Source organism: Salmo salar, chromosome 18 (assembly GCF_965601325.2).
Source record: "Salmo salar chromosome 18, fSalSal1, whole genome shotgun sequence".
NCBI lineage: Eukaryota > Metazoa > Chordata > Actinopteri > Salmoniformes > Salmonidae > Salmo > Salmo salar.
Window position 1 is genome coordinate 3128005 of NC_138308.1, and position 22568 is coordinate 3150572.

The 22568-nt window shown below is 42.4% G+C and overlaps 1 protein-coding gene across 1 annotated transcript in view; it reads right to left on the reverse strand.

The window, feature by feature from the left end:
• Positions 1–20201: 20201 nt before the first annotated feature.
• Positions 20202–22568, reverse strand: part of LOC145861720 (cadherin-23) — a 385582-nt gene continuing 383215 nt past the window's right edge. The window contains exons 7-8 of the mRNA XM_082964671.1: positions 20673–20867; positions 20202–20453 (exon numbers count right to left, since the gene is read on the reverse strand). Of these exons, the coding sequence (XP_082820797.1) occupies positions 20211–20453; positions 20673–20867 (438 nt within the window). The 3' untranslated portion in view covers positions 20202–20210. The remainder of the gene's footprint in view (positions 20454–20672; positions 20868–22568) is intronic.

Sequence of the window (22568 nt, forward strand, 5' to 3'; positions counted from 1 at the left end):
TGCTTGAAAAATGGCTGTGTGGTTATTTGTGTCTATGTACTCTCCTAACATAATCTATAATGTTTTGCTTTCGCTGTAAAGCCTTTTTGAAATCGGACAATGTGGTTAGACTAGCGAGAGTCTTATCTTTCAAATTGTGTAAAATAGTCGTATGTTTGAAATATTGAAATATTGCATTTTTGAGGTATTTGTATTTCGCACCACACGATTCCACTGGCTGTTGAATAGAGTGGGACGCTAACGTCCCACCTAGCTCATAGAAGTTAACCTGTTAGGGCTAGGGGGCAGTATTGACACGGCTGGATAAAAAACATACCCGATTTAATCTGGTTACCACTCCTACCCAGTAACTAGAATATGCATATACTTATTACATATGGATAGAAAACACCCTAAAGTTTCTAAAACTGTTTGAATGGTGTCTGTGAATATAACAGAACTCAAATGGCAGGTCAAAACCTGAGAGATTCCTTTACAGGAAGTGGCCTGTCTGACCATTTCTTGAACTTCTTTTCCATCTCTATCTTTTACTAAGGATCTCTGCTCTAACGTGACACTTCCCACGTCTTCCATAGGCGCTCAGAGCCCGGGAAAAAACAGAATGTCGTCATTCCAGCCCCAGGCTGAAACACATTATCGCCTTTCTCAAGTGGCCGATCAAGGGACTCTGGGCTTATACGCGTGACCCGACCGCCCCCGCCTTTGTGATTTTTTCCTCGGTTTGCCGAAAAGGAGATTCCCTGTCGGAATATTATCGCTTTTCTACGAGAAAAATGGCGTAATAATTGATTTTAAACAGCGGTTGACACGCTTCGAAGTACGGTAATGGAATATTTAGAATTTTATTGTCACGAATTGCGCCATGCGCGCGACACTTCTTTACCATTTCGGATAGTGTCTGGAACGCACGAACAAAACGCCGCTATTCGGATATAACGATGGATTATTTTGGACCAAACCAACATTTGTTATTGAAGTAGCAGACCTGGGAGTGCATTCTGACGAAGACAACAAAAGGTAATCAAACTTTTATAATAGTAAATATGATTATGGTGAGTGCTAAACTTGCCGGGTGTCTAAATAGCGAGCCCGTGATGCCTGGGCTATGTACTTAGAATATTGCAAAATGTGCTTTCACCAAAAAGTTATTTTAAAATCGGACATATCGAGTGCATAGAGGAGGTCTGTATCTATAATTCTTAAAATAATTGTTATGCTTTTTGTGAACGTTTATCGTGAGTAATTTAGTAAAATGTTAGCGAATTCCCCGGAAGTTTGCGGGGGGTATGCTAGTTCTGAACGTCACATGCTAATGTAAAAAGCTGGTTTTTGATATAAATATGAACTTGATTGAACAAAACATGCATGTATTGTATAACATAATGTCCTAGGTGTGTCATCTGATGAAGATCATCAAAGGTGAGTGCTGCATTTAGCTGTCTTCTGGGTTTTGGTGACATTATATGCTGGCTTGAAAAATGGGTGTCTGATTATTTCTGGCTTGGTACTCTGCTGACATAATCTAATGTTTTGCTTTCGTTGTAAAGCCTTTTTGAAATCGGACAGTGTGGTTAGATTAACGAGAGTCTTGTCTTTAAATAGCTGTAAAATAGTCATATGTTTGAGAAATTGAAGTAATAGGATTTTTAAGGTTTTGAAAATCGCGCCACAGGCTGCAAGTGGCTGTTACGTAGGTGGGACGAATTCGCAAGCGTCCCACCTAGCCCATAGAGGTTAATATTCACATGGAAAAGTCCACAGACCCACTCCAAAAGGCTTTCGGAGCCATCATCGACTCAGTGGGTTTTGTCCAACATGTCTCCGGACCTACTCACTGCCACAGTCATATTCTGGACCTAGTTTTGTCCCGTGGAATAAATGTTGTTGATCTTTATGTTTTTCCTCATAATCCTGGACTATCGGACCACCATTTTATTATGTTTGCAATCGCAACAAATAATCTGCTCAAACCCCAACCAAGGATAATCAAAAGCCGTGATACAAATTCTCGGACAATCCAAAGATTCCTAGATGCCCTTCCAGACTCCCTCCACCTACCCAAGGATGTCAGAGTACAAAACTCAGTTAACCACCTAACTGAGGAACTCAATTTAACCTTGCTTAGCGTAATACCCTAGATGCAGTCGCACTCCTAAAAACAAAAAACATTTGTCATAAGAAACTAGCTCCCTGGTATACAGAAAATACCCGAGCTCTGAAGCAAGCTTCCAGAAAATTGGAACGGAAAAGGTGCTACACCAACCTGGAAGTCTGCTTGAAAAGACAGTACCTTGCAGTATTGAAAATCCCTCACTGCTGCTCAATCGTCTTATTTTTCCAACTTAATTGAGGAAAACAAGAACAATCCAACATTTATTTTTGATACTGTCACAAAGCTAACTAAAAAGCGGCATTCCCAAAGAGAGGATGGCTTTCACTTCAGCAGTGAAAAATTCATGAACTTCTTTGACGAAAGATCATGATCATTAGAAAGCAAATTACGGACTCCTCTTTAAAACCTCTTGAGAACAGACGTTCCGCTAGCCATTATCCAATGGAACAGCGTGGCGCGAAATACAAAAACCTCAAAAATCCAATAATTTCTATTTCTCAAACATATCTATAATTCTTAAAATATTTGTTATGTATTTTGTCAACGTTTATGATGAGTATTTTTGTAAATTCACCGGAAGTTTTTGGTGGGAATACATTTTCTGAACATCACGTGCCAATGTAAAATGCTGTTTTGGATATAAATATGAACTTTATCGAACAAAACATACATGTATTGTGTAACATGATGTCCTAGGAGTGTCATCTGATGAAGATCGTCAAATGTTAGTGCTTCATTTAGCTGTGTTTTGGGTTTTTGTGACATATATCCTTGCTTGGAAAATGGCTGTGTGGTTATTTTTGTCTATGTACTCTCCTAACATATTCTAATGTTTTTCTTTTCGCTGTATAGCCAACAATGTGGTTGGATTAAGGAGAAGTGTATCTTTAAAATGGTGTAAAATAGTCTGAAATGTTTGAGAAATTGAAATTATTCAACAGGTGGTTAGGGCTGATTTCAAGGTTTTACTGCTAACCTACAAAGAATTACATGGGCTTGCTCCTACCTATCTTTCCGATTTGGTCCTGCCGAACATACCTACATGTACGCTATGGTCACAAGACACAGGCCCCCTTACTGTCCCTTAAATTTCTAAGCAAACAGCTGAAGGTAGGGCTTTCTCTTATAGAGCTAAATTTTTATGGAATAGTCTGCCTATCCATGTGAGAGACGCAGACTCGTTAATGACCTTTTAAGTCTTTATTGAAGACACATCTCTTCAGTAGGTCCTATGATTGAGTGTAGTCTGGCCCAGGAGTGTGAAGGTGAACGGAAAGGCATTGGAGCCACAAACCGCCCTTGCTGTCTCTGCCTGGCCGGTTCCCCTCTCTCCACTGGGATTCTCTGCCTCAAAACCTATTACAGGGACTGAGTCACTTGCTTACTGGTGCTCTTCCATGCCGTCCTTAGGAGTGCTGCACCACTTGAGTGGGTTGAGTCACTGACGTGATCTTCCTGTCCAGGTTGGCACCCCCCCTCGGGTTTGTGCCGTGGGGGAGTTCTTCGTGGGCTATACTCGGCCTTGTCTCAGGATAGTAAGTTGGTGGTTGAAGGTATCCCTCCAGTGGTGTGGGGGCTGTGCTTTGGAAAAGTGGGTGGGGTTATATCCTGCCTGTTTGGCCCTGTCCGGGGGTATTGTCGGACAGGGCCACAGTGTCTCCCGACCCCTCCTTTCTCAGCCTCCAGTATTTATGTGGCAATAGTTTGTGTCGGGGGGCTAGGGTCAGTCTGTTATATCGGGAGAATTTGTCCTGTCTTATCCGGTGTCCCGTGTGAATTTAAGTATGCTCTCTCTCTCTCTCTCTCTCTCACTCTTTCTTGTTTTCTCTCTCTCTTTCAGAGGACCTGAGCCCTAGGACCATGCCTCAGGACTACCTGGCCTGATGACTCCTTGCTGTCCCCATTCCATCTGGTTGTGCTGCTGCTCCAGTTTCAACTGTTCTTCCTGCGGCTATGGAACCCTGACCTGTTCACCGGACGTGCTAACTTGTCCCAGACCTACTGTTTTCAACTCCCTAGAGACAGCAGGATTGGTAGAGATACTCTGAATGATCGACTATGAAAAGCCAACTGACATTTACTCCTGAGGTGCTGACCTGTTGCACTCTACAACCACTGTGATTATTATTATTTGACCATGCTGGTCTTCTACATTTGAACATCTTGGCCATGTTCTGTTATAATCTCCACCCAGCACAGCCAGAAGAGGACTGGCCACCCCTCATAGCCTGGTTCCTCTCTAGGTTTCTTCCTAGGCTCTGGCCTTTCGAGGGACTTTTTCCTAGCCACCGTGCTTGTACACCTGCACTGAAACCCAGCCTAAAATGGCTAGGTTTCTGTACAGCCCCCAACATAGTAATATTTCCTCCATCATATACCCCCCACAATATTTTCCACCATTTCTTCCCCCCCATAGACTTGAAACCCCCCCCACCAATGAAATAAAGTCCCTCACCCTACAAATATGGTTTCATCCAAATCTGGAAGCCCTGGTTAGTTTTTGCGCTACAGCTAGGCTTGGCAATAGGCTTGTTTGAGAGGTGATCATCTGTGAGGTGATAACCTTTTATTTTCTTTGTAATTTGACAAATACTGCAAACAACTTGTCAAGTCATGTGCTCTAGTTCTTCTATACACTTTAATAAGCACATGAAAGATTTGTAATATTATAAAGTAAGTTGATTTGCATTTTACAGTGAAAGGCATTCTGTGATAAGGGAGTTTTCATTTGTCAAATTAAACAAACATGGCTGCGTGCATAAAGAATTTAGCCGCTGTTAGCCCACTGACACGTATCTCTTTTTTAAACAATATTACATTTCTCCGAGGTACTCACCAAAGATGTGGTACATTGTAAACAAGTCTAGCTGTTAAGTCGCTAATTTCTGTTTTGTTTTCTGTTATATAGACTGGTTTATGGAATGAGTTTGGCTGTGGGAAGACCTTTATTTTACATTAGTACAAAATATAGTTTAGCTGTTTTTCTGACAACAAATGCTATATAGACACATTTGTTGCATCATAGCAATGAAGCTAGACGTTCTGTTGCTATGGTTCTAATCCAAGACAGGTATTTGCGATGGTACGCTGCAGGGACCACTCACCCTCAAATATGAGGGTGTAACACTTGGTGGGAATTGTAACATGGCTCATATAGAGAGGGTCACTATAATACTTACCTATTGAATTTTGAAGAATATAACTTATAAATGCGTCATGAGCTAAGTTCAACTCTCATACCCCATCAGAGGTCGCTGGCGTGAAAGCTAAACACTCTATGCATTGCACCAATAGAGTCAACCCAATTGGTGAGAAATGTAGTGTGGCTCATATAGCGAGGATTGCTACACTGCCCCCTCCGATCGGGCACCTCCCCCTGCTTTGACTACTCAGCCACCTCACACGTCGCGGGCCATGCGTTCCTATAGCCCCATAGCCGCCATCCCACTTCTGACACCAATGTAGTGAACGGCTGGGCAGGGAAGCAAGACAGGGTCGCTGGTGTGAAAGATCACGTGTAGGTCAGTTGGTAGAGCACGGTGCTTACGAGACCAGTGTTGTGGGTTCAATTCCCACAGTGGACCAGTATGAAAATGTATAGCATGTACTCACTAATGTAAGTCACTTTGGATAAAAGTTATTCTAAAGACAAACACCCTATGGATCACTCAAATAGTGTTAACTCACTTGGTGGGAATTGTAACATGGCTCATATAGAAAGGGTCACTATAATACTTACCTATTGATTCTTGAAGAATATAACTTATAAATGCCTCATGAGCTAAGTTCAACTCTCATACCCCATCAGAACCTGAAATATAAGCTTGTTTTACTCCACTATTTGTAAACTAAGGAAATGTACACATGCTATATAGCTTCAAAACATGGTTAAAACTATCATTTTGATATCATAGATAGTCAGCCCTTGCACCCATTGCTCTGTCTATGAATTTGAAAGTGATAACATTTCTCCAGTCCCATCCCTCCTTTTTACCGAAAAGGAGGTGGCGAAACACTTTGTTATTGTTTCAACTGCCGATTTCAGCTTTAAAGTCCACTACTGTTTGACATCTACCGGTGCTGGTGAATTCCTACCACATACATGTGAACTCACCTTGCATAAGGGATTTAGGAAAGGAAGCTAGGAAAGGAGGACAGGAAGCTAGGAAAGGAGGATAGGAAGCTAGGAAAGGAGGATAGGAATCTAGGAAAGGATGAAGGGGAACTAGGAAATGAGGAATGAAAGGAAGCTTAGAAAGGTTAAGAGGAAAAAAGCTCAGAAAGGAAATGAGGAAAGGAAAAGCTAGGAAATGAAAGGAAATAAGGAAAGGGATTTAGGTTAAGGATGCTAGGAAAGTGGGAAATGATAGGACGAAAGGCAAATAGGGAAGCAAAAGAGGGGAGAGAAGAGAAGGAGGAAAGGAAAGAATTAGTATAGGAGGAAAGGGATGTAGGAAAGCAGGGAAGGAAGCAAGTAAAGGGTTAATTAATGGATCTAGGATAGGAGGTAAAATTAAATGGATCTAGGAGAGTCTATGAGGAAATTCCTACTGAGCCTGATGCAACACCTACTGAGGCTGACTCAACTCCTAATGACACTGACTGAATTTCTACTGAGAATGCCTCAACTCTTACTGAGATCAACTAAAATCCTACTGACAATGACTCAACTCGTACTAATATCTACTCAACTTCTACTGACTCAACTCCCCCTGACATTAGCTTAAAACCTGTTGGGGCTACAGGTTAGCAATGAACCCCGAGTCGGGATTGCTAACAAGGCTGGAAATTCAAAACATCAAAAATCTAATAATTTCAATTTCTCAAACAATCAACTATTTTACACAATTTAAAAGATAAACATCTCCTTAATCTAACCACATTGTTCGATTTTCAAAGAGGCTTTACGGCAAAAGCATAAAGTTAGATTATGTTAGGACAGTACATAGCCACAAAAGTACAAACATCCATTTTCAATTCAAGGTCAGGCGTCACCAAAAGCAGAAACCAGCTAGAATTATGTACTAACCTTTGTCAATCTCCATCAGATGACACTCCTAGGACATTATGTTATACAATACATGCATTTTTTGTTCCATCAAGTTCATATTTATATCCAAAAACAGCATTTTACAGTAGCGTGAAATTCAGATTTTTTTCATCTCTGAAATGCTTCCGGTGAACATAACAAAATTACTATTTGAAAACATTGATAAATTATAATATTGTCATTCAAAGAATAATATATTATCATCTCGTAATTGCTACCGAATGGCCAGATCTCAAAATACTGGGAAATCGCATTTTGCAATAAACGGGGTGTTATGCTAAGAACAATAAGCTATGCTATACAGTTAGCATCATCTAAAATCGATAATAACATTGTAAATATCCCCTTACCTTTTATTATCTCCATCAGAAGGCACGCATCCCAGGTCCGGAAGGCATCCCAGGTCCGGAACAAATGTGGTTTCTTTTGACAAAGTTAATAATTTATGTCCAAATAACACCAAGTACTTAGCGTTCATTATGCTCCCACAAAACGTGGTGGGGGGAGTGTAAAATCACGCCGAAAAGCTAAAAAAACCTAGTAAATAATCTATTTATGTTCGTTCAAACATGTCAAATGTTGTTTAGCATTAATCTTTTGGTCCATTTTTAACGTTAAACATCAGTAATATTTTCACACAACCTATCCTATGTCTAGATAAACAATGATGACAAACTCACGCTTCTCAGATTTATGCGCAGGCGCAAAAAAATGAAGTGATGACATGTCAACTTCCTTGGATTCTAATTTGCTCTCTGTTTATCATAGACGCTTCAAACAACTTTATAAAGATCGTTGACATCTAGTGGAAGCCGTAGGTGTTGCGAAATGAATCCTTTCTCACTATGGTATCTATAAAACAATGACACTAAATAGTACAGTCACAAAATTCACATTTTTTTAAAATCTATTTTTCACAGGTTTTTGCCTGCAATATGAGTTTTGTTATACTTACAGACACCATTCAAACTGTTTTAGAAAATTCAGAGTGTTTTCTATCCGAATGTGTTAATAATATGCATATCCTAGCTTCTGAGTTGGTGTAGGAGGCAGTTAAAAATGGGCACATATTTTTTTCAAAATGTCTCAATACTGCCCCCGAGCCCCAACAGGTTAACCTACTGACAATGATTCAACTCTTTCTGAGATCTAGCCCACTGGTAACACTTAACAATATGGTTCCATTTGTAAAGGGTTTATAAAGGGTTTGTAATTACATTATTAACAGTTATTTAAACATTTGTAAATGCATTATAAACTATTAATGAATCTTGTTCACAAGATAACAATGTTGACAGAGGAGAGTGGATAAATTCTCTATGTAATCTATTTCACTTTTGAATACAGAAGTTATGATGGATGGCTTAGCTCGCTGCTCAGCTAGCTAAGTAACTAGATAGCTATCTAACTAATGTTTTCTAGCACCTCTGTCTATTTATTTCAGTAAATAGACTTCACGGCTGTCTACATCCCTCCACACCCATTGTAGTTGTATTCACCGCATGTGACAAATAACATTTGATAAAATTAGATTTAATTTTGATTCTGACAATGATTCAACTCTTACTGAGATTGACTTAAATCCTACGAACACTGACTCAACTCCTGCAGACTCAAATCCTACTGAGATTGACTCAACTCCTACTGACAATGACTCAACTCTTACTGAGAATGACTTAAGTCCTACGGACAATGATGCAATTCTTACTGAGACTGAGAGCGTCCTAATATGGACACCATACACAACGTCAGATTTTGGTTAGAGTTATTAACTTCTTATGGATGGTGGCAGTATTGAGTAGCTTGGATGACTGACGTGCCCAGAGTAAACTGCCTGATACTCACTCCCAGAAACTAAGATATGCATATTATTAGTAGATTTGGATAGAATACACTCTGAAGTTTCTAAAACTGTTTGAATGATGTCTGTGAGTATAACAGAACTCATATGGCAGGCAAAAATCTGAGAAGAAATCCAAACAGGAAGTGGTCTGTAGCACTTCAATTAATTCCCTATTCAAACTACAGTGTCTGCCGGGTCATGTTGCACTTCCTAAGGCTTCCCCTCGATGTCAACAGTCTTTAGAACCTTGTTTGAGGCTTCTACTGTGAAGTGGGGATGAATAAGAGCTACTGGAGTCAGAACACTGCCAGCAGGGCATGAGCCTCAGGCATGCGCGCTCACGTGAGAGGTGCCTCAGTTCCATTGCATTTCTGAAGGCAAAGGATTTCTCCGGTTGAAACTTTATTGTGGATTTACGATAAAAACATCCTAAAGATTGATTCTATACATCGTTTGACATGCTTCTACGAACTGTAATGGACATTTTTGAGTTTTCGTCTGACATGCGCATCCTGAATTTGGATTTGTGAACTGAAGGCGCGAACAAAAAGGAGGTATTTGGACATAAAGGATGGACTTTATTGAACAAAACAAACATTTATTGTGGACCTGGGATTCCTGGGAGTGCATTCTGATGAAGTTCATCAAAGGTAAGTGAATATTTATAATGCTATTTCTGACTATTGTTGACTCCAACATGGCAGATATTTTGTGTCTGTGCGCCGTACTCAGATTATTGCTTTTTCGGTAAAGCTTTTTTGAAATCTGACACAGAGGTTGCATTAAGGAGAAGTTTATCTAAAGTTCCATGTATAACACTTGTATTTTCATGAACATTTATGATGAGTATTTCTGTAAATTGATGTGGCTCTCTGCAAAATCACCGGATGTTTTTGGAGGCAAAAGATTACTGAACATAACGCGCCAATGTAAACTGAGACTTTTGGATATAAATATGAACTTTATCGAACAAAACATACATGTATTGTGTAACATGAAGTCATATGAGTGTCATCTGATGAAGATCATCAAAGGTTAGTGATTCATTTTCCCTCTCTTTCTGCTTTTTGTGACTCCTCTCTTTGGGTGGAAAATGGCTGTGTTTTTGTGTGTGTAGGCGCTGACCTAACATAATCATATGGTTTGCTTTCGCCGTAAAGCCTTTTTGAAATCAGACACTGTGGCTGGATTAACAAGAAGTAAAGCTTTAAAATGGTGTATAATACTTGTATGTTGTAGGAATTTCAATTATGAGATTTTTGTTGTTTTGAATTATCCGCCCTGCACTTTCACTGGCTGTCGTCATATCGATCCCGCTTAACATGCTAATTCACAGGTGACTTTCAAACATGTAATTACAAAACATTACTTACATACTGGGACAAGAAAACATATAATAACATCAGTAATTACACATTCAGCAAGTGGATGTGTAATCACACATTCCTTGTTCCAACTGTGTAATAACTGATAGCGTAACAACCTTATTACCATGTATAGTAACACCTATGTAACTACTATGTTGTTACTGCAGAGGACGTTATCTGGAGACAGCACACAGATCAGTTACTGATGAATAAACCAACACCGACAGAACCAACAGTTGTGACTTTTATTTTATTTGAGTGGACCAAAACTGTTACTGGGTGACACCCTGACCCAGAAGTCATCACCTAGGGGCTCATGGTCCCCTTCCAGGACTGTTGTTCAAAATGGGGACAAATAAAGTGGGAGCGGATGAGATGATGTATTGGGGTTGTGCCGCAGAGCATCATAGGGTTTCTAAATGTTGAGCACGTTCTAGATAATTGGTTGAACTGATTCCTGTCCACCGTCTCATCATTATTGAATTGCTATAAAGACAGGGTTATGAAACTCACGAGACATAACAACTAGCAAACTGAAAATGACAGATGCCAGTTAGAATATGATGTTAGGGCAGGACTGTGTGTGTAAGCATATTGCATGTACAGCATAGTGGATGTCTGTCTGTGTTTCAGTGGCGCTGTAGCTAAGTGCTTTTGTTATCCAGTTCATCACATCACATCACTATCAGGCCACAGAGGGACAAGTGTGGGTGGGTGGGTGGTTGGATGGCTGTGTGTGTGTGTGTGCATGTGTATGCCTATATGTCTCTCTCTGTGTGTGTGTGTGTGTGTGTGTGTGTGTGTGTGTGTGTGTGTGTGTGTGTGTGTGTGTGTGTGTGTGTGTGTGTGTGTGTGTGTGTGTGTGTGTGTGGTGAGAGAGAGAGAGAGAGAGAGGAGAGAGCTACTGGGTGTGGAGGATTTTGTTCCAACTTTATTCTAACATGCCTGATTCTACTAATCAGCTACTCCTCAGGACCTACATTAGCTGAATCAGGTGTGTTAGTGTAGGGCTGGAGCAAAAGCCAAACCCATCTAGTAGCTCTCCATGAAGACAAGATACTCTGTGAGCCCCATGTTCCCTCTGCCCCCCTTCTCCCTTCCTTCTCTCTCTCTCCCTCTCTCTTCCTTTCTCTCCCTCCCCCTCTTTCTCCCTTTCTCCCCCTCCCTCTTTTCTTTCCTTCTCCCTCTCTCCTCTTTCCTCTACCTTTTTTCTCCCTCTTCTCTCTCTCCCTCATCTCTTCCCTCTATCTCTTCCTCCCTCTCTCTTTCTCTCCCCCTGACCTTCGCTGTGACAGCTGATGAATCGGAGAGTCTGGGAGACACCAGGCTTCGCCTCCGTCACACACCGTTAATATGCATGCAAATGTAGCACTTGACATTTCACTACTGCACCGCATAGAGGGTACTAGGAGAGGGATGGAGTTGTGTGGTGTGGGGAGGGGACAAAGAGAGGGACAGAGGGAGTTAGTGAGGTAAGGAGTGAGGGAGAGGGAGGGAGGACAGGAAGGGGGCCGGGGGTGGGCAGTGCATTTAGAGATGGGACAGAGCAAGGGAGTAGGAAAGAGGGATAGAGAAAGAGAGAGTGAATGGGCAGAGAGGGGAGCGGTGGGGAGAGGGGGATAGTGAGAGGGACAGGATATGGCAGGTAGAGATGGGAGAGAAATAGGGAGAGAGGGAGGGGATGGAATGATGGAGGGGGGAGTAATACAGGGTCAGATAGAGGGACAGACAGGGTAGTGCAGTTAGAGGGGACAGAGAGAGGGAGGAATTCAGGGGGCATACAGAGAGATGGGACATAGAGAGGGGACAGAGAGAACAGATGGAGGAAGAGGGGAGAAAGAGAGAGGGGACCAAAGCAGCACAGTTGGGAAGGGGACAGAGAAAAGGAGTGAGGGAGATGGGAAGAAGGGCGAGTGAAGGAGTGAGTAAAAGATAGGGAGTGAGGGAGGGAACAGAGTGTGGGAGTAAGAGAGGGTAAGAGAGAGAGAGACAGGATAGTTCAGTTAGCGGGGGGACAGAGAGAGGGAGGGAGTAAGGGAGTAGACGGAGTGAGGGAGGGAATAAGAGAGGGCATGAGATAGGGGACTGAGAGGGGGCAGATAGAAGAAGTGATGGAGGGAACGAGAGAGGGACAGAGAGAGGGGACAGATAGGGGAAGAGGGGGACAGAGAGAGGAGTTGAGGGAACATAGGAGGGAGGAAGACAGAGAGAGGACAAAGAGGGAGATGGAGAAGAGAGAGGTACAGGGGAGAGCACTTAGAGAAGGTACAGAGGGAGGAAGGTAGTGAAGGATGGGACAGAGAGAGGGGGAGGGATCGAGTAAGAGAGGGTAAGAGAGAAGAACTGGGTAGTGCAGTTAGAGAGGGAAAAGAGGGAGGCAGTGAGAAACGTCATGTACTAGTGAACAACCATTAATGTGAACCAGAAAAGAGACCCCATTTAGTAAAACTCTAAGCATCATGAGCACAGTCAAGATGGATACACACAGACGGACGGACGGACGGACGGACACAGAGAGGAGGGGAGTGAGAGGGAGTACTGTAACAGAGGGGACAGACTGGGTGTGCAGGATTTTGTTCCAACTTTATTCTAACATGCCTGATTCTACTAATCAGCTACTCCTCAGGACCTACATTAGCTGAATCAGGTGTGTTAGTGTAGGGCTGGAGCAAAAGCCAAACCTATCCAGTAGCTCTCCATGAAGACAAGATACTCTGTGAGCCCCATGTTTCCTCTTCCCTCTGAATGAGAGAGGAGACACGCACTGCCCCTCCCTTTCTAGCCCGGCAGTCTGGGCATATGGGGTGGTGACATGGTGAGTAAATTTGTGGCTCGGATATCCTGTGGGTCTCAGAGATAAATCCTGGCCTGGATGACCTTTGATAGAGGCCTCACAATGGAGAAAGCACAATGTAAATCTCACGCTGCAATTGCATTCACCCCTTACCTAATGCATCTGTGGGGACCTGGGGGAGGGAGGGAGGGACGGACAGACGGACGAAGAGAGACAGAGCGAGAGAGAGAGACAGAGCGAGAGAGAGACGAAGAGAGACAGAGCGAGAGAGAGAGACGAAAATAAAGAGAGCGAGAGAGAGTGAGCGAGAGAGTGAGAGAGAAAGAGAGATATCGGTCTCCCAAATTGACTCAGTCTAACCTCAGTCTCCTGCTAACAATCTCACTGATGGACAGATAAGAGGAAAAGGAGAGGCAGAGGAGGAGATGGTTAAGTAAAATAAAGGGAACACCTTTAAACGTGTCCAGAGTGGCTCAGTTGGTAGAGCATGGTGTTTGCAACGCCAGGGTTGTGGGTTCGATTCCCACGACGGACCAGTACGTTAAAAAAAATGTATGAAATGTATGCATTCACTACTGTAAGTCGCTCTGGATAAGAGTGTCTGCTAAATGACTAAAATGTAAATTGAAATGTGCCTTTAGAGGCCAACAATTCAAAACTCATCTTCAAACAAAAGAAATTTAGGTCAAAAGAGTTCATATTAACAAATGAAATAGAGGGCCTAACAGTATTGATAGGTAGCAATAAAAACTGTACCAAAGAGGCACAGAATAAGTTAGGGGAAGAACAAAAATAACTTGTTCAAGAAAGATCAAGAGTAATATATACTGCTCAAAAAAATAAAGGGAACACTAAAATAACACATCCTAGATCTGAATGAATTAAATAATCTTATTAAATACTTTTTTCTTTACATAGTTGAATGTGCTGACAACGAATTCACACAAAAATAATCAATGGAAATCCAATTTATCAACCCATGGAGGCCTGGATTTGGAGTCACACTGAAAATGAAATTGGAAAACCACACTACAGGCTGATCCAACTTTGATGTAATGTCCTTAAAACAAGTCAAAATGAGGCTCAGTAGTGTGTGTGGCCTCCACATGCCTGTATGACCTCCCTACAACGCCTGTGCATGCTCCTGACGAGGTGGCAGATGGTCTCCTGAGGGATCTCCTCCCAGACCTGGACTAAAGCATCCGCCAACTCCTGGACAGTCTGTGGTGCAACATGGTGTTGGTGGATGGAGCGAGACATGATGTCCCAGATGTGCTCAATTGGATTCAGGTCTGGGGAACGGGCGGGCCAGTCCATAGCATCAATGCCTTCCTCTTGCAGGAACTGCTGACACACTCCAGCCACATGAGGTCTAGCATTGTCTTGCATTAGGAGGAACCCAGGGCCAATTGCACCAGCATATGGTCTCACAAGGGGTCTGAGGATCTCATCTCGGTACCTAATGGCAGTCAGGCTACCTCTGGCGAGCACATGGAGGGCTGTGCGGCCCCCCAAAGAAATGCCACCCCACACCATGACTGACCCACCGCCAAACCGGTCATTCTGGAGGATGTTGCAGGCAGCAGAACGTTCTCCACGGCGTCTCCAGACTCTGTCACGTCTGTCACATGCTCAGTGTGAACCTGCTTTCATCTGTGAAGAGCACAGGGCGCCAGTGGCGAATTTGCCAATCTTGGTGTTCTCTGGCAAATGCCAAACGTCCTGCACGGTGTTGGGCTGTAAGCACAACCCCCACCTGTGGACGTCGGGCCCTCATACCACCCTCATGGAGTCTGTTTCTGACCGTTTGAGCAGATACATGCACATTTGTGGCCTGCTGGAGGTCATTTTGCAGGGCTCTGGCAGTGCTCCTCCTGCTCCTCCTTGCACAAAGGCGGAGGTAGCGGTCCTGCTGCTGGGTTGTTGCCCTCCTACGGCCTCCTCCACATCTCCTGATGTACTGGCCTGTCTCCTGGTAGCGCCTCCATGCTCTGGACACTACGCTGACAGACACCGCAAACCTTTCTGCCACAGCTCGCATTGATGTGCCATCCTGGATGAGCTGCACTACCTGAGCCACTTGTGTGGGTTGTAGACTCCGTCTCATGCTACCACAAGAGTGAGAGCACCGCCAGCATTCAGAAGTGACCAAAACATCAGCCAGGAAGCATTGGAACTGAGAAGTTGTCTGTGGTTACCACCTGCAGAACCACTCCTTTATTGGGGGTGTCTTGCTAATTGCCTATAATTTCCACCTGTTGTCTATTCCATTTGCACAACAGCATGTGAAATTTATTGTCAATCAGTGTTGCTTCCTAAGTGGACAGTTTGATTTCACAGAAGTGTGATTGACTTGGAGTTACATTGTGTTGTTTAAGTGTTCCCTTTATTTTTTTGAGCAGTATATTATAAAATGAAGCAAACTGTATGGAATATTGGGGAAAATTCATTTTTCCATTTTTTTTTATCTTCAACATAAAAATGCTTCCAAAAATGATTCACCAAACAATATTTTTAAAAAGGAAGCAAAGAACTTTAACAGGATCGGTGTCCCGTCCACGGGATGGTTGAGCTAACGTAGGCTAATGCGATTAGCATGAGGTTGTAAGTTACAAGAAACTTCCCAGGACATAGACATATCTGATATTGGCAGAAAGCTTAAATTCTTGTTAATCTAACTGCACTGTCCAATCTGCAGTAGCTATTACAGTGAACGAATACCATGCTATTGTTTGAGGAGAGTGCATAGTTTTGAACTTGAAAAGTTATTAATAAACCAATTAGGCACATGTGGGCAGTATTGATACAACAATTTTAACAGAAATGCAATGGTTCACTGGATCAGTCTAAAACTTTGCACATACACTGCTGCCATCTAGCGGCCAAAATCTAAATTGCAACTGGGCTGGAATAATACATTATGGCCTTGCATTTCAAAGATGATGGTACAAAAATACATAAGATCTAAGGTGTTATATTCTCCTATTCACATTTCCACAAACTTCTAAGTATTTCCTTTCAAATGGTATCAAGAAAATGCATATTCTTGCTTCAGGGCCTGAGCTACCGGCAGTTAGATTTAGGTATGTCATTTTAGACGGTTCCTTATCAAGCATATGTTTTCGTTTCAGTTTCCTCTATCTCCACTAACCGAAGTTAATTGTAAGGATTTTTTTCTATTAATAATGTCAAATTTGCCTCCCTAGTGGTGCAGCGGTCTAAGGCACTGCATTGCAGTCTTGCGGCATCAATACAGCCTGGAGTCCCATAGGGCGTTAGTTGAACGGTGTTTCCTCCGACACATTGGTGCAGCTGGCTTCTGGGTTAAGCGGGCAGGTGTTAACTGTGTTAAGAAAAGCGGTTAGGCGGGTCATGTTTCGGAGGATGCATGATTCGACCTTCGCCTCTCCTGAGCCCATTAGGGAGTTGCAGCGATGAGAGAAGATCGCAATCACGAAATTGGGGAGAAAAGGGCGTAAAAACGACAACAAAAACAATAACATTTAAAATTAAGAATAATATTGTTAAATTAACAGCTGTACAAAAAGACTCATGTGAAGGCCAAATTACAGAGGAGGAACTTCTTGATGCAATTAAAGCCTTTAAGTCCAGGAAAACTCCAGGGCTGCATGGCATACCAGTTGAGGTATATCAATCCTTTTTTGATGTACTCAGAAGACAAATATTAGCATGTTTTAACCACTCCTATTCAAATTGTAGATTATCATATATTCAACAAGAAGGTTTGATTTCAATATTACCGAAACAGGACCGAGGTGGTAAATATAAAGATCCTGTCACGCCTGCTCCCGCTCTCCCTCTCTGGCGCTCGAGGGCGCCCGCTGCCTTCCATTACGCGCACCTGTCACCATCATTACGCGCATCAGCGCTCATTGGACTCACCTGGACTCCTTCATGTTTTGATTGCCTTCCCTCTGTCTGTCTGTTTCCTCTGTTTCATCCCAGTGTCTGCATTATTGTCGTTTCCGTTTCCCCTGTCCAGACGCTGTCCATAGTCTGTTCCTGTCCGTGGTTATTAAATGTTCACTCCCTGTACCTGCTTCTTGTCTCCAGCGTCGACCCTTACAGATCCAGTCCATAAACAAATTGGAGGCCCCTTACACTTCAGTGTTGTGACACAAAAATTCTATCAAAATGCATAGCACATAGAATTAAAAAGGTATTGTCGGATATTATTCATCCTAATCAGACAGGTTTTTTACATGGACGATACATTGGTGAAAATATTAGACAAGTACTGGAAACATAGAACACTATGAAAAACCTGACTAACTAGGCCTGGTCTTCATAGCTGACTTAGAAAAGGCTTTTTATAATGTATGACTGGAATTTACAGTGCATTTGGAAAGTATTCAGGCCTTAACTTTTTCCAAATTTTGTTACGTTACAGCATTATTCCAAAATGGATTAAAAAAATCCTCATCAATCTACACACAATACCCCATGATGTCAACTCAAAAACATGATTTTAGAAATGTTTTTAAAGATATTAAAATAAAAACGGAAATCTAACATTTACATAAGTATTCAGACCCTTTACTCAGTGCTTTGTTGAAGCACCATTGGCACAGATTACAGCCTCGAGTCTTCGTGGGTATGACACTTAAGCTTGGCACACCTGTATTTGGGGAGTTTCTCGAAGTCTTCTCTGCAGATCCTCTCCAGCTCTGTCAGGTTGGACAGGGAGCATCGCTGCACAGCTATTTTCAGGTTTCTCCAGAGATGTTAGATCGGGTTCAAGACCAGCCCCTGGCTGGGCCACTCAAGGACATTCAGAGACTTGTCCCGAAGCCATTCCTGCACTGTCTTGTCTGTGAGCATAGAGTCGTTGTCCTGTTGGAAGGTCACCCTTCGCCCCAGTCTGAGGTCCTGAGCGCTCTGGAGCAAGTTTTCATCAAGGATCTCTCTGCGCTTTGCTCTGTTCGTCTTTCCCTCTATCCTGACTATTCTCCCAGTCCCTACCTCTGAAAAGGATCCCCACAGCATGATGCTGCCACCACGTACTTCACCGTAGGGATGGTGTCAGTTTTCCTCCAGACTTGACACTTGGCATTCAGGCCAAATAGTTCAATCTTGGTTTTATCAGACCAGAGAATCTTGTTTTTCATGGTCTGAGAGTCTTTTAAGTCCCTTTTGGAAAACTCCAAGCGAGATGTCATGTGCCTTTTACAGAGGAGTGGCTTCCGTCTGGCCACTCTAGCATAAAAGCCTGATTGGTGGAGTGCTGCAGAGATGGTTGCCCTTCTGGAAGGTTCTCCCATCTCCACAAAGGAACTCTGGAGCTCTGTCAGAGTGACCATCAGGTTCTTGGTCACCTCCCTGGCTAAGGCCTTCTCCCCCGATTGCTCAGTTTGGCAGAGCAACAAGCCCTAGGAAGAGTCTTGGTGGTCCCAAACGTCTTCTATTTAAGAATGATGGACATGTGTGTGCCTTTCCAAATCATGTCCAATCAATTAAATTTACCACAGGTGGACTCCAATCAAACATTTTTTTTTAAACTGCAAAAATCTGTAGGTTGTAAAAGGCTGTAACGTAACAAAATGAGGAAAAAGTCAAGGGGTCTGAATACTTTCTGAAAGCATTGTATCTGTTTATTATGGCTGTTTATTATCGAAATGTTAGCTATTAAAATCAGATCCAACAATAATATCAAGGGGCTAGAAATCCAAGGCTTCAAAACAAATGTGTCATTGTATGCTGATGATTCATGTTTTCATTTAAATCCACAATTTGGATCATAGAGGATCTAGATACATTTTCTAACCTCTCTGGATTACAAAAAAATCATGATAAATCATGATAATCATATTATGTGTTGGTTCATTAAAAAATGACTGTGTAGTTTACCAATAATATTGTCTGACAGTGAAGTGGACATACTCTGGACTCATATCCCGAAAGAAATAAATGATATTACTAGTACATTTTAATAGAAAGTTAGCAAAAATAGATAAGATCTTCCTACCATGGAAAGGAAAATACCTGTCTATTTGTGGAAAAATCACCCTGATTAACTCTTTAGTCATATCCCAGTTTACCTACTTGCTTATGGTCTTGCCTACACCTAACAACTTGTTTTTTATTTGGAATGGCAAGCCAGACAAAATTAAACGGGCCTATTTATGTATTTAATATGAATTCGGAGGGCAGAAATTATTAAATATTAAAGCATTAGACCTCTCACTAAAGTCATACAAAAGCTATACCTAAATCAGAACTGGTTCTCTATCAGATTAGTAAGAATGGCTCACCACGTGTTCAAGAATGGCCTTTTTCCCTTTATTCAGATTACAAACTCTCACTATTGGTTATTTAAAAATGAAATAAAATATCTAAAATATCGCTATTTTTAAAACAAGCCATAGAAAGTTGGTTGCAAGTTCAATTTAATCCACCAGACAAGACAGTACACATACTACAACAAATATTATGGTTAAACTGAAATATAATCATTGATGCTAATTATTTATACTAATTATTAGGCAAAAGGAAGGGGGAGAAAGTGAGGAACTTGTCTGTCGCCCCTGCATTAAAGACCAAAATCATCTAAAGAAAATTGTGATAAACAAAAAAGTATACCAGTTTCATTTAAGGACCAAAAAATTGACAGCCATACAGATTGCAAAATAGCTGGTTTTCAAGGCACATGGTTTATGAACTGATAAACAAGATGACGCCGGATTCAAAACTCAGAGACAGAATCATTAGATTATTTATTTTGATACTGTCCATATGTAGCTTGTTTTTGGTCGCAGGAATGGCTGAAGAATTGTTACATTTACCTGGAGTTTACCCAGCAGTGCTATTTGCAGAGTTATCTGAAAAGTCATAGTCAATCAATCAATAACATAATACTCTTAGCAAAAAAAACGTATCTTTAATTTACAATCTGTAGAAACTATGAGAATAGAACGTTTCAGAACTTTTGTGAAACATCACAGCCCTGTTGAAAAATATATGGCAACTAGAAATCAAAACTGGATGGTGTTCAGAGACAGGGGGGAGATGAGACAGAGTGTTACTCACCGGCATGGAGGAGTCCTCTGTGTTGGTGCCTTAGGGCAGGTAAGGAGAAAAGGTGGGGGAGGAGATGGAGAAGTAGAGAAAGGGGGGATGAGAGGCGGAGTATTACTGACCAGTGGGGCGTCCTCCTCTATGTTGGTGCTGTAGGGCAGGTTGGTGAAGATGGGGTCCATGTCCTGGACATCAGTGATGGTGATTGCCAAGTTAGACAGACTGGATAGAGGCCGCTTCTTATCCTGGTCCTGATGGAGAGAGCAGACAAACACAAGCATGGTCACACCTTGGTCATGTTCACTAGGAAGAAAACAGACTGAAACAGGGAGGGATTACCTGGACTTGCTCCTTTTCATTTTTAAAACATTATGCTACACTGTGCCCTACTGAACACCATCCTGCCTTGTTACTTTATTTAAAAAAAAACTTTGTGTGAAATCTTATCTGTACTTTGTGTGTTCCCTCACCGTGGCATTGACAGTGAGCTGGTAGGCCGAGGTGGTCTCGTAGTCCAAAGCCCTGGTGACAGTGACCGTACCACGGGCTCCATCGATGGAGAAAAAGGGAGAAGGGGGCTGGAAGGAGAAGAGCACACTTCCCCCTGTGCCTTGGTCTGGGTCTGTGGCATTCACCTGGTACACTGAGGTGCCCACTGGAGTGTTCTGGAACCCAGGGAGAGACAGGCACACAGATTGGCATAAAGTCATAGTTCTGTAGTATGAAGGGTTCTTCAAAAGATGGATGGATGACTCTATGTAGAAACACTGAATTGAGACAGATTACTGTTGTGCAGATTTAATGATGAATTGGCCACATTTGCAGCCAAGCACCAACTCAACTATGTCCTTTTTCTTCTCAACTAATTAACAAGATCTGACCAATGAGAATTAAACAAAGTAGAAACTGGGGAAATAATGAAATACGATTACAATTCACAACAACTGATTCCTCACATTTTAGAACTACACAGAAGTGTCTTAGAAAATAACAGAGCCCAGTATGATAAAAAAAAATATATATGTTATTTCAACTTTATTTAACTAGGCAAGTCAGTTAAGAACAAATTCTTATTTACTATGACGGCCTACACCGGCGAAACCCGGACGACGCTGGGCCAATTGTGCGCCACCCTATGGGACTCCGAATAATGTCCGCTGTGATACAGCCTGGAATCGAACCAGGGTGTCTGTAGTGATGCCTCAAGCACTGAGCTTTAATACCTTAGACCGCTGCACCACTCGGGAGCCCCAAAATAATAATTTTTTAAAGCTCAACAGCGATCTAATGTCAAGATGAGTCCATGTCTCACACAATTCAGTGTGTAGACCCAAGACTCATTTCCTCAACTCCAAATGATGGGAGAGATCAGCACCATAAGTTAGATGTTGCCAATCTTTCCCATTCGTTAGAGGTTGAGAGGGGGGAGCTCCCTTGTCGATGCAAAGGAGATGGTCAGTCTATAACTTGGGTGGAGACTTTGACAATGTTTTCCTCTGACACCGTCTGGTATAGAGGTCCTGGATGGCAAGGAGCTCGGCCACAGCGATGTACTGGGCTGAGTACACTACCCTCTGTAGCACATCGTGGTCAGATGCCAAGCAGTTGCCATGCCAAGCGGTGATGCAGCCAGTCAAGATGCTTTCAATGGCGCAGCTGTATAACTTTTTGAGGATTTGAGGGCCCATGATGAATCTGAGGGAGAAGAGGCAATGTTGTGTCCTCTTCATGACTGCATTGGTGTGTGTGGACCATGATAATTCCTTAGTAATGTGGATACTGAGGAAGCTCTCAGCCTGCTCCACTACAGCCTCATCGATGTGGATGGGGTGGTCCTTGGCCCTCCATTTCCAATAGCCCATGATCAGCTCCTTTGTCTTGTTGACGTTGAGGCCAGGTCTCTGACCTCCTCCCTGTAGGCTTTATCATCATCCATACTATTTACTCTCTTGGTAAATAGTATGGTCTACAGCTTATCATGAGGTATTCTAACTCAAGCGAGCAGAACCTTGAGACTTCCTTAATATTAAAGATCGCACACCAGCTGTAGTTAACAAAAAGGCACACAGCCCCCTCCGCTGAGTTTCCCTGATGCCACCGTTCTGTCCTGCTGATGTTCAGAAAAAACAGCTAGATTTATATTTACCATGTCCTTGTTCTTTAGATCACGTTGATAGGATAGTCTCGAAAGAAGCTCATCCAGTTTATTCTGCAGTGATTGCACGTTCTCCAATAGAACAGAGTGTAGAGGCGATTCATCCACGCTCCGATGTATTCTCGTCAGGCATGCCACCAGCCTCTATAGAGCCGTCTCCTCCTTCGAGGGTCGGGGATTTGGGCCTGGTCCGGGATAAGAAATATGTCTT